The sequence below is a fragment of the Megalopta genalis genome, chromosome 12, assembly GCF_051020955.1.
Source record: "Megalopta genalis isolate 19385.01 chromosome 12, iyMegGena1_principal, whole genome shotgun sequence".
Lineage (NCBI taxonomy): Eukaryota > Metazoa > Arthropoda > Insecta > Hymenoptera > Halictidae > Megalopta > Megalopta genalis.
This window is the reverse complement of record NC_135024.1, coordinates 8,373,231-8,387,032: the sequence shown is the minus strand read 5'-3', so window position 1 is coordinate 8,387,032 and position 13,802 is coordinate 8,373,231. Positions and strand designations below refer to the sequence as shown.

The 13,802-nt window shown below is 39.9% G+C and overlaps 1 protein-coding gene across 5 annotated transcripts in view; it reads right to left on the bottom strand.

The window, feature by feature from the left end:
• rsh (Rap GTPase activating protein radish) overlaps nt 1-10,639 on the bottom strand; it is a 179,899-nt gene extending 169,260 nt beyond the window's left edge. For 4 of the 5 annotated variants that reach the window (XM_033465038.2, XM_033465040.2, XM_076525788.1 and 1 more), the window contains exons 1-2: nt 10,554-10,639; nt 7,803-8,113 (exon numbers count right to left, since the gene is read on the bottom strand). Coding sequence is in view for 1 of the 5 variants with exons in the window: in XM_033465039.2 (XP_033320930.1) it covers nt 7,803-7,831 (29 nt within the window). In the remaining 4 variants the exon portion in view is untranslated. The remainder of the gene's footprint in view (nt 1-7,802; nt 8,114-10,553) is intronic. The other variant, XM_076525786.1, reaches the window with a different exon arrangement.
• Nucleotides 10,640-13,802: the final 3,163 nt, after the last annotated feature.

Sequence of the window (13,802 nt, the reverse complement as noted above, 5' to 3'; positions counted from 1 at the left end):
CTCTTGCTCTCCCTCCCTCTCCCTCTCTCTCTCTCTCTCTCTCTGTCTCGTTCTCTCGCACTTTCTTACTCTCTTTCTCTCTGTTCAGCCTTGTGAATCTAGTTCGTCTCACCGGGTAGAAAGTGCTGCTCGCTATACAATTTAGAGGCGACGCGTGCGACGACGGAGGAGGGCCGGCCTCGTCGGAGGGTTGGGGAAAATTGGAAATAGTTTTCATCGAAGTGGCGAGAAATGAAAATAATAAAAAGCCAATAAGCGAGCCGACTCCCAGCCTCGGAATGGTGTCCGCGTTTCGCGCGACCATTGTCTCTCCCGCGCGCGTACCTATGCTTTGAAAATGAAATATTTACTTGCGACTTGTGCGGCCGACGTGACGGCGTGATTGGATATTTTTTTTCGAGGAGCCTCCGAGAATTTTCGATGGGAGAGCCCGGCGGCTTTTTTACGGAAATACAATCGTCCTTCAATTTATACGCGGATCTCGTTTTTACGCGATAAATTATAACGCTATTTACGCGCGATTTCTTTTGTACGCGCGATTGGAATGCACGCAGACGGTAAATCTTTGCGTAGCTCTCTTGAATTAGCCAAAAAGTTTAACTGTGACATTATTGGTATCGATTCAAATATCCAACGAGCCTTCAAATTTCGACAAGATTTAATGGAATGTTGCAAGGGAATGTCAACGAATTCATGAGAAATTAGAGAAAAAAATTATTGTGAAAAGAATCGTGAAAAATAATTTACATTGACAATGGAAATGAAGTCGAAATTCCAAATACATCAAGGAATAAAGATGACGAATCCATGCCAATTAAAAAGGAAAGCTTCATTGTTTCATATTATTGATTTTATAATAAAATTTTGTTTTACTTTTAACGAATATTGATTTGCAGCTATTTGTGTATATATAATTGAAAAACGGTCTGTTTCTGCACAGCTGATTAAATAATGCATTAATCTATGCAGTCTACAGTGGGCATTTTCAATAATTTATAAATCTCGTTCATTTTATGCACCGAAAATAATTCCAAGATGAGATTCAGGATAATTGTACGGGTCTATTGTGCTAACCTAGCGTTGAAATTGACCTAGACTCGCCGGTCAGTTATTCTGATATCAATAACTCCTGGACGTTTCATGAATGGACGAGCAAAATCGCAACTCACTTGATTCATAAGCGAAAGTAACGCATGATCGAATGCTTTCATAAATCATATCGTGATTTCTAGAGTGACGCAAACGTTCGCGGCTATTTATAAGGAAGTGCGTGAATCGAGCATATCTTTAGCTGTTTTCTATCGTAACTAGTCACATGTTGCTTATCGCTCTGTGGTAAACCAGAGATCGGCTGAGACTCTAATTTTGGAACAGCAGGCGGAACTCCAAGATATCGGAGAACGATATAAAAAAAAAAAGAAAAAAAGAAACGTTAAATCCGCGTAATCTTGCATAGAACGTGTCCCATCGGGATCCTTACATAAAATATTATCGAAGTTTACAGTTCGCGACTAGAATTGAAGAGGTTATTCGCTGTAGCCGACGGTTACATAGCAGCCATATTGGAAATACGTCAATCTTCGTTTGATCACATAAAATCCGTAATTTTTAAAGCTGTGATAACGGGAATGGAGTTCCGATGATCTGGCACCCGGTTATCCGGAATGTCCGATTAACCGGAACATTTAACCCGTCTATTCTTCGGTAAATGTTACGAATTATATTTCACGATGGTGCAATTGTGATGATGCGATGATCCAAATTACTATAAATCCACAGAAAAAATGGACAGTGACGAAGAAGAAGATAACTTGGCCTGAAGCTGGTGACGCATTAAATTAATTCATAACATTTGCTGGGTACACTATAATATTACAGAAATAATGAATTCGCATGTTCTTAAAAATTAATTTTTGAATAAAAAGTCAGAGATAGCGAAGAAATCCATCGTATAATACTCAAACTGCTTCCTGCACTCAGCATCCACTGTCAATAATGTTTAGGCAACGAAAATGCATATTTTCATAAATACATATTTATATAATAATAATACTATAATAACATAATAATAATATAATAATAATACATATTTCAATTTTAAATTATGTTCCTCGTTTTTATCACTTGATGTGCAAGTATGGTCCAGTTATCCGGATAATCGAAATTCTACCGCAGCTATCATAAAGTGATACGATAAAAAAACAGGTGACAATACGGGGCTATGACAATACCGTGTCCTATAAAGATTTGCTTTTATGTATTTCTAAGGAGATATTCGAGGGAGGATGCTGAAGCAATTAAAGGCAATTTAATATCAATAAAACTGCGCAACCAGAATGTGTTCGGGTCGAATCGATGCCACAGAAACACATTTCGGCATCAAATGATTTCAACAACTGGCGCAGCTGATAATAAAGCGACTCGTAATATTCTCCGAAGCCGGCCAAAATAATTTAGCAATGGCGGCTCGCGTCGGAACAGCGGTATATTGAATTCGAACAATGAGATCCGTATCTGCTGCGCAGGATAATCCCCGTTCAGTCGTCCGAATATTTTATTTCAAATAAGTCGAGTTTGTGCAATTTCGTTCGACGAGCCTCGCCGCGCGACATTCGCCCTACCTTTCCGCTGAACGATTTGCTGAAATTAAATACGAATTAGCGCGAAGACAGCTTTGCGGTGGTGGCAGTTCAGCCAGAAATGAGGGAAACCTTCGTCCGAACGAAAGCAGCCAGCAACAAACAAACGTGAAACATTCGACAATTCGCAAAACGAATTTATACGCAAAATGATGACACGAGACGTAGAAAGAATTTCAGATCGTTGTTACCTTATTCGCGTGAAAACTGTTAGAAAATTCATCGAATTTTCATCTTGCAGCATGAATTTATTCTTTATTTTTATATTATTCTTTATTTTTATATTATTATTTATTATTTATAGTATTACTTATTATTTATAGTATTATTATTTATTTTTATAGTATCTTGAAGAATACAGACTCCTTTGTGTGAACGTTGCGTAGAGAAGATCGAACAGTGAACGTTAGCAAACATTAATTATTTCACGTCGATTTCTGCGGCGCGCGAACGTGGAAAAAATATGATCTTTTTGCTCGCGTCAGGTGGAAAAATTCGTAATCCGGTCGGAATTGTCGGCGGCCGATTATTTGAACGAGATTTTCCGCATTTCTGGCCGACGACACGGAAGTTCATTGTTAAACTACGTGGATGCTCGGTGTAACAAAACCAATCACATCAGTGTGCAATAAAAACCTCTAGACACCGATGCGCTCTCGCTGACAGCGCCGACAGATTTTGTCACGCGTCATTCATAGCGATCGTACACGTGTACACGTTTCAGCAAGTGTGCTCGCTATACTTTCCAGGGTGTTACATCAATCGTCACACAAATACGCAGAACAGTGTTCGTGCTGGGTCGGTGGTGTATCGTGATTCACATTCATAAGAACAGGACGTGTGTAGCGCTGACAGTTCTTTCGTGTGTGCAAAGATCTCGCGTGGGAAGATTCCGTACTAATTGTTAGATTTCCGTGTTAATTGTTAGATCAATGTGGCTCGGCTCGGTTCGGGAATCGACGTACACGTAGTTAATTGAACCTAGTTACAGTGGCCCACAAATGTATTCGTACGCCTTTTAAAACGCGATAACCATTTTAAAACTGAACTAAATGACTTGAATTTACTAATTTGTTAGACGAAATGCTCTTTTTTCAATTTTGCTATTACTTGCAATGACAAAAAGATAAAATCTCTCGTTTTTTAACTTTTTTATCTGAACGAAAATTTAAAAAATGTTACCGAGATCTACGAAAGGCATTTTTTAAATTTTTGTTATAGGCTCTGATAAAAAAGTTGAAAAACAGGAGCTTTTTATTTCTTTTTATTATTGCGTTATCATTGCATATCAAGGCATTTTAGTCATCGTCTAGTAGACTAGTCCCTGTATCGTCTACAAAAAATTCAGGTCATTCAGTGGAGTTTTAAAAAAGTTATTGCGTTTTAAAAGGTGTACGAACACTTTTGTGGGCTACTGTAGCTGTTTTTGACGAGTATACTCAAAAAATGTAATAACAAATATAATAACAAAATGTAATCATTTCGTCGCGACGATTATACTCGCCAAAAACAGCTAACTGGTTATATACTTTGATATTCCTTCTTAAATTATATATTCGATAAAAGTGCTGTATTTAAACAAAATATGAAGAAAATTACACTATTTAAAGAGATTGCAATAGCTAACTGGTTGACGCCTAGGTTTACAGAATCCGTCAAGATGACGGGGTCACTGATTTTTTAATTCACGAGTTATTTATTCAAAATACGTGTCACTTGCGGCAAATATTACAATAACACTCGTTAAAAATCAGAACAAACGTGCTATTGTCACTTTTAGAAACTAGTATAAAACATCAAATAAAGAGAGATAAACCGATTCTACGACGCAGAAATGTCATTTGTATATAAAATTGGTAGACCATGTAGCCGAGCAATAACAAAGCCGTCAGCACAGCTGCGAAATTTTATTGAATGATCGATACTCGTGTAACGCTGAGAACAACGAAATAGAGTTGAACTCAAATTGCGTCAGCTTTGTAAATATTCGTTTAAATTGCCTTCTCTCTTTGGCAGTCGTTAATAACTAACTCAATGACACGGAAAATGCGATTATAATTCAATATAGTTTGCGCTTTGCATTATACCATACGATTGTTGGCCTCTCTTTTTAGCGGCAAGTAGGAAAACAAGAATGTTTCCCTAACGGACGCAAATTTGATTAGAAACTGCTAACAATTCGTAATTTTTCATATTTTAACCACGCTTCGACGCGTAACACAGTTTTTCCATAACTTTCTGTAACCAATGATTCCATTTCTTGTATTAAACGTCAAACTGAATTTCTGATGATTTTGCGAAAAACAAATTCTCCCTTTTCTCCAACTTCTCCCCTATTCTTTAACCCTCTTTAGACTTACGCAAGTGGCATCGCGGGGTAGATTTCTACCGGATACGAAAATTGCAAACATCTGTGAAGGCTTTCCATTTACAAATAATTGTTTTAGCGAAAATAAAACACTGATATATCCTCGAACACGATAAAATCTAATACAAAATTTATCATATACTCGATTATATGTTTTATTTATTTAACCGAATGGCAAACCGACGATAGCCTAGGAGTTACGAATAGAAATATTATTAATCGTGGGTTAGAAATCTACACCGCGGAAGTCCTAGCGAGTTAATAAAACATTGATTTCACTAAAATCAGAACTTGATAATCAGCAGTTTCTCCAAGCCTCAGCTCGTTACACGAATAAAAATGAAATAATGGCACAGGTCGATTCTTATTAGACTGAAAGCCGCAGTAATTCCGACAAGTGCTAATTGAAATCGAAAAACGAAGTGTTTAAAGGTAACAGAAGCCCGCGTCTCGATCGAGCAATACTCCAATTACGATCGAGACAGAAACAATAAGCAACAGCGTTTAAATTACTTTTATAATGATCCTCCAGCATCAAACGCAGCGAGTCAGGTTCCCCGAGGCACACAGCGAAATGGGAGCCGCGTTTCTACAGCCCGGCTCAAACGTGGCGCAGCAATTACGTGTCGGACGCGTAATTCCCGAGCGTGCGTAAATCGAGTTTTAAAATTTCGTGGTTGAAGGGCTCTCGAGCCGAGCCACTGTCGTAACGAAGGGCGAATATCTCGTAAAAGACGGCGTGGACAGGGGCGAGAGGGCGCGGGTATACGGCCCAGTATTTGCTTTGTATCAAACTCGACTGGGATCCGACACGATACCGTGGCCCGTAATCTCGTTCCCCTAACCACGTTTCCGTCAGATCGTTTAGGAACAGCTACGGACCGGTTAGCGAAACCGCGTTTCCCGATTCTTCGCTTGGAGACGGTTCGGCGTCATTCATTTCTGATTCGTCAACACCAGCGACGTCGTTCTCACCTCGTTAACCCCACGCTATTACGATGAGAGATATCTCGCGACACGACGTCATCCGCGCGGATGAGATATCTAGCATATTCGATTCATTACCGCGGTTCGTAATCAACTCAAAAAGTTACCACAATATTACAGTCGTTTAAACGCATCGTTTACGGAACCCGTCAGAATGACGGGTCGTCAATTTTTGAATTTACGATTATTCAGATTGCAAAGATACATTTACAAGTTATTTATTTCATATGTTTGTTAGCTGCGGCAAATATTGCTGCAACACTCGTTAAAGATCAGAATGTAAATGTTTTATTGTCACTTTTATGAACTGATATGAAACGACATGATAATTATCTAGTGATAATTCATCGAAAGTTGAAGCTTGAGTATAGGAAATATTTGTTTAACTCTTTTCTGTTCTAAAAATCCTAATAATATTTAGTTGGATTAACAGATTACAATAAAATATGAATTTCAAAACCTAATTAAAAATTGGGGTAATCTACACTAATTATAGAAGATATAGGAACTGCACAGATGTTAACTTCGTTTAAAAAGTGTAACAAGTCAAATATAATGCAAATTCTTTTTTTTATGTTTTTAGTGTATGTTTAGTTTTAGTATGATTTTTATAACAATACAATAGAACCTCGATTATCCGGACTAAACAGAGTGACATGAATGTTCGAATAATAAAACAGTCACTTAGTGACATTGCCAGATTTGGTTTCCATCGATTTTTATCGTAGATCATTTTGCATATAGGTTGCTTTAGACTGAGCTAATTACTGTCAATTCTCCCTAATTGACGCTCAGCTTGGAAACAAACATGGACGATATGAGAAGAGGAGGTGCGATTATTCCAGCCTTGCAGCTAGTCTTTATAGTTGTCGACAATCGGTAACTATAAAAACGAGCCGCAAGGCTCGAATAATTGTATCTCCTCTTCCCAAATTGTCCATTCTCTTGTACAAGCTGAGCGTCAATTAGGGAGAATTTACTGTACACGTGAAACGCGTTTGGACAATACAAAATTCTAACATTGGAAGATTGGACAATCGAGGTTCTACTGTACCTTGTTTCTTTATGTAAATGCCTAGCGTTGCACAACGTCGCGTTGCACGACGTCTTTTCTTGATTGAGAGTCAATACAGACAACAAAGAGAATCAGCTATTATGTCGCAAGATATCTCGTTTGAATTAACCAAGAAATTAACGAAGCTCATCCATTGTCTAAAAGAATCGTCGTACAGTCCGAGAGAAGATTTAGAAGGGAAACTTGAAATTGGACAAGGTCGAGACATTACGAAGGCTGAAATACGTTTGTTCAACGAATTACAGCGTCGACGACCGGTAGGAATCGACGATATCCCAGAAAACTGTGCGAAAGAAGACGCGTGAGACGGGAGTTCCGAATTGCCGTCGTGAGATAAGTGCGAATATGATTGCGTGAGTGTGAAAGGAGAGACAAATAGAGTGTGTGAGAGCGAGAGAGAAGGAGAAAGAGAGAGAGAGACAGACAGACAGAAAGAGAGAGGACGAATGAGGATACACCAGACGTGAGAGAGACCATTTAGTGCGACAGTGATACAACAACTATCTTGCAATCTCCTGCGTCTTGTAGATCATTAGCGTCACTTATTGTTTCAAACACATATATATATATAGACAGAGCGCCGTCCTAAATTGCGCTTCGGTAGCCCGCTCTCTGTTTCCAACGGCATCGGGATGGAAACGTCGACAGAATCATTAGCCATCTCCTCGAAATCGTTTAATAATAGCGCTCGTAATAATAATATCGTCGGAGAAATAAATCGATAAAGACTCACCTGTCGTAGTCCTGCTCAGCGAAATTCATTGCGGTTTTTATCCGGCTGTGATTTTCCTCGCGGTATAGATTAGGGTGTGTAGATCCGTTGGTCCCCGGAGAGATCAGTGTGATTTAAGGGGGTTTCGAGTTCGTTTCAGTTCGATCGGCGTCGATTAGTTTTCGAGCAAGGGGGCTTGTGGCATTTGCTGGCGACACACGTGTCAGAGAGTCACTTCCGTCGGGTTTCCTCGGGATTGGTTAGAAGGAGAGAAAATAGTACACGCGGTTCGAGATCCGATCGAGATCCTCCAGGTATCGGTCGCCGCGGCCCTCGAAAAAGACAAAGGGGCGCCGGGTTACGGCAAGATTAATCTTCCCGTTACGCCCGCCCTTTCTCATTTATCCATGCAGAGCGATTCGATTTCTCCCCGTCGTTCCGCGAGAGATTCTTCCGCGGACACTCAACGTGAACGAAAACAAAATAAGAGAGAACGACGGGATAGAGTGCCACTGAATCAACCCTTAAGCCGAGACGCGATCTCGCCGGTGGTGGTTGCGGCGGTGGTGGTGGCGGCGGCGGTGGCGGTGGCGTGGGTGCAGCGATTGTTGAATATACTTCACCGGGACGCGTCGATCCACCAAAAGATACTTCGAAACTCTCGTCAACGACGAGGTGAAACACTCCCGCGAAAAGATGCGACGCGTCCAACAACCCTTAAGGGAACAACGAGACCCTTCGTTGCGGCTGTTTTCCTCGAGGAATCACTCTGTTCACTTTCGCAGCTTCGAGTGGATTGTGAGCGATCAGGAATAGTCGAAAGAAGTGGAAATCATTTTCGGTACGTCGTTCGGGAAGTAACACGTTGACTGCCGCGTCGATGATCGCTGGATGACACATTTGTGTACACATCCAAAATTGTGAGCCACTGCGTACAACGAATGAGAGATGGAATTATTTTACGGTGGAATGCGTGTACGTGTACGCGTGTACCAAAACGAGCGTGAGGATTGCGCGAAGAATGAGATGAGAGTTAGTTGACTGACAACCACCGCGACGTTTAACAACATTCTGCTCAAATTAATCCTTCATGTAATAAAACTCCACGTTTATTAAGTCACAATTATGATGAAACGAGGCACAATTGTGACAAGAGTGCACAGGTGAAATAGGAAACTGTAAAGACATTAGGATTATTCAACTGTATTGTAGCATTGTTGAAATTGTTAAAAGAAAATTAATATTCCTAAAATTAGGCTCGGCGAATCTGTTGCTTAATAGATTGACTGCTACGCCAATGTCCACTAAAGTCGCGCAAGATCCAAACAATTTATTTTATAATCTATTAGAAGAAAGGTCGAGATTTATTATCTTAATTTCAGTTTTTGTTTACTGTAATAAAAATTGATCTTCGATAGATATGTGACCAACGTGGCAGTCAAAGTATAGTGCTAAACCAAATTTCATTAGAGCTTGCAGCATCTAAAGGGCTTGAGGGAGCAGGCACTGTGATAAACCCGAACTCTGTAATTTTGGCCTCATTAATCAAATTACTGCGATTTTATAGAGTTTCTCAAAGTGGCGGTTTGACAGTCAACGTGTTATCGATTATAAAATCGTACAATATTGAAAGCGGTTGTTCTTTCGATTGTCTTATATTAAAGTTAGCTTCTGGATCATTTACAAGGAAGACTTTTTGAGAAGAGTTTTCAGCCACACAATTGACAATCGCATAAAATAGGCGTTCCTACTTTATAATAACATTCTTCTGTATATTTATAAAATCGTGGAACCTGATAAACGAACGAAGCCAGCAGCTTCTTAATTAAAATACAACATCGGACATGCTTCCTCTAGATATAATAATGAAAACCCTGACAGCAGAGTGTCCGCCATTCGCGCACATTGAAGAATCCGTGAGACGCGATGCTGCAGCGAAGCGCGCCAAATCGTAGAAGACAATATGCAATCCACCTGAATGCTCGTGAATAATCATTCTCGCCATAGCAAATCACTCAATCGAAACCAACAATGTGAAACTGTTTAAACGACTCGAAGCCAGCGGCTTCTCTAAACTCGTCCCTAGGGCAAACATTTTCATTTTATTCACCGTCATTACTAGGCTCTCAAGCTACTATTCTATCATGTTCAACTCATTAAAATGATTCAGAAAAAAAATAAATGTTCGTTAAGCTCCTGCATCTTGCAGCCAATGCAGACAACTTTTATTATGCATAAAGATCCTCAGTCTAATCGTTACACGCCTAACGTAACATTAGTAGACCGAGGATCTTAATGCAAAATAAAATGTTCTTATTGTTTAATAATTTGGATTATTTGAAAGCAACATGCTCGTACGTTTACTCGCCTATAATGCTTCCATTGCCTCGTATTCCACGAACTCATCTCTTACGCAAACACATAAAATCCGCGGTCTAGTCGGTCCTTTCACTTAGGAATGACATTACACACCAGGGGTAAACAACAGCAATCCAAACCTCTGCGAACGAGGCCGCGGAAGTGTCCAGAAATGATTCCAGAAGTCACCAGAAACTTTCACTGGAGAAAAAAGCGAGTCCGCAGGAGACGTTGCTCAAGAGTTGTCGCGAGTCGAAGAGTCTCGATTCAAGAGTGGATCAAGGGCACGATAGATAGAGGGTCCCGGGGGCAAAGAGATAGACAGAAAGAGATAAAGAGAGAGAGAGAAAGAGAGAAAGAAAGAGAAAGAGAGAAAGTGTGGTCAACAGCCAGTGTTGAGGAAAATTTACTCACGATTGTGTGGCACGTTTCGGTGGCGCGGCAGGACTGTCGACGAGGGTGGAAAAGCACGTCGGACCGGCCGCGAAAGAGGCTCGCTCCTCTCTTGAGGCGCATCGCGCAGACGTGTCCCACGAATACACCCCCCACCCTCCTTACGGGGCACACACGCCGAGCGATAAACGGGGGGGTTGCGAAGGAAGATCGCTGGCGGTTTTCCCGTGGCCGACAGCGGCGCGGAAAGGGCCGGAAAGGGTCGGGATGCGAAGGGATCGGCTTGTAACCGTGTCACGGGGAACGCGCCAGTAAACCGACACCGATACACAGTGTTCCACAATCCACAATCAATGCCACTGATGAGCTGCAACTACGCATGCATCTGCGGCCGGGTCGCCCAACGCCGCGACGTGCCGGCGAGGCAGCTGCATAACGCGACCCCTACTTTTTGCTTGTTTCGGCAGCACCCACGCGACCCCCAGATGCATTATGCTCAAACGGAAAACGATGCATCAAGCAGAAAAACGTGGATCGGTATTGTCGCAGTTCGTGTCAATATTTACTAACATCGGGTTTACGGAACCCGTCAGAACGACGACGGGTCACTAATTTTTTAATTTCCAATTATTCAGATTGTGATGATACATTTACATTTATATTTGAGTTGTTCGTCTAATTTATACGCGGAAAATATTATGATAACACTCGTTACAAATCAGAATAAATGTGTTATTGCCTCTTTTATAAACTAATACAGTAAATTCTCCCCAATTGTCCTTCAACTTGTAAACAATATTGGACAATTGGGGGGAGAAGGAGGTACGATTATTCGAGACTTGCGCCTCGATTTTACAGTTGTTGATGAATTGGAAATTATAAAAATGAGACGCAAGGCTTGAATAATCGTATCCCCTCTTCTCAAGTTGTCCATTTTTGTTTACAAGCTGGGGAAAAATATTGCTGTATACACAAACTCTTTTTGTTTACAAGATGGGGAAAAATTGCTGTATACGCAAACTCTGTGAAACGAAATAAACCCGAAAAATTAACAGTTTCAAGGTGACCACGACACAGTCCCTTCGGTCGTTCGACCGCGTTATCACTAGAATCCTGAAACCAAAATAGACACTCAACGCACCCCACTGCAACAAGTATCGGTGACATTTGCTCGACTATGGACGATTCTTCCTGAGTCTCAGGTTTCCAATTTTGCAATTATTTTTGGTAATTTGTTGAAGATTGTTAGATGCGTTTTGCGATTGACAAGGTTTTTAGGACGAGTTGTTTATATGTTTCATATGTTTGTTTAATATATATATATAATATAATGTAATAATGTAAAATTTGTTCTCGAATAATTTTAATATATATAATAATAATATATATAATACCATGAAATAATATAATATTTTTCCTTGAATGATTTTAATATATTGTAAAATTGTTTCAACGTTACGCTGTTTGACGTTTCACTTCTATAGTCCTTTCTTGTGGAAATGCATAAAATTCAGAATTTGTTTTAACCGACAGAATGAAGCTTCGTAATAATTTTGACATTTACATTGTCATAAGACTGAAAAATGATTTACACTGTTGGAAACAATCTTTCCGATCGATGGAATAAATTGATTTAGTGTTTATAGTGTAAATATACATGATATTATTAAACTGTGGATTTTTATGCAGAATAATCATTTTCTGCGTCAATTCCAAGAAAGGAAAATGTGATAAATATTTGTCTAGCTACTATATTATTGGATAATTTGAATATGTTGTTAAATTGCCTCAATGGTGTCCCTGAAACTGTCACGATAATAATGTCAATGTTAATCATTTTGGTTACCGCGCCGTCTATCTATAATTTCAAAATGAAAATTGATTCGAAGCTTCGCAATGATTCAGACATTTTCAGTTTTACAAGGCTTTACTGTCGCGTGCAATTTTACGGGCTGGTAGCTTAGAAATGTTCTCTTAGAAGCTTGACTTTTCTTGACAGATATTCTGAAAGTTACAGCATCGTATTTTACCAGAAGTTCCGGGCGGAATCAAATGAGCGCTTTATATTCGAGACTTTACGCTATGTAGATTACATTTTCATAAAATATCAAATTATATACTCGGCCAGATTGAGGAAATTAGTTATTCTGCTTGGATAGCTGAAGATGCAACAAAGAAAATCTTATAATCTTAAAATCTTAATAATACGAACGGTGTTGATCAGCGTCCAAGCATCCGCATCTACAACATCGAAGCGTAAAATCTAAAAGTTACAATATATATATAATTTATCCGAAAAAATTCGTAATTAATGTGCGGATTTTCTGCGATTATATTGCATATTAAGAAAGCTTGGTCCACAATTTGCACGGAGCTACGTTTGACGTAACAATTTATATTGATAACTTGTTTGAACGCAGTAAATTGATTCAACTTTCACATTTTATATCACGCTCACGTGAAAAGGGAGAAACGTGGAACGATTTAATCAAATGTTGCAACTGACGGGTTCGCTATTCTTTTTTATAATTAAAATTCTTTCATCGCACTTCTCTAATCCTTCGAAATCTATGAAAACGGCCCACGTAAAACTGAATTCTCATAAACCGGATAAACAAGAGACTTTTTGTTAACGTCCTTTGCCGCATGAATATTTCCAGCGCAGAAAAAGAAACTTGACAAATTCGTTTCATTCCAGTCGGAAATTCTGGATGGAGCGGTTCGTTGTTTAAAGGCGATGCATATGAGCAATAAATTACAGGGGCGGCAACCGAAAAATGGTGGCTCCGAGATTGTGTTGCTGACATTCGCCCGGTACTTGCACCCCAGTTTTTCCGACGGTTTTTTCGGTCACGTACGAGGGGCCAGAACTTCTCACGATTAGAAAACTTTCGGATCGAATTTATGGACGATCAGACGGTCGAATATTTAGTGCGTTTTTTCCTGTCTTTCAACCGTCACCTGCTCGATTTATATTTATGATTCCGGCAACCCGTTCTCCGATTGTTTTTCACGTTCGAGAATATTTCGAAAGCTTCGTCGACGAGAGAAATCGTTCTTGCGACGAATTTCGACGGATCCCCATTTAGCCTGATATTTTCTAGGCTCCCAGGAAACGATTCCCAGAACCGGAATCCCGTTTGCAGTTCATGCTAAATTTTCCCAGCGATTTCCTCGAACGATCGCTAGGGAGGCAACAAATCTGCGGAATCATTTCTCCTTCTCGCGCATTTCTCTTGCAAGATGTTCCGCTGCGTTTTATTCGTTGCA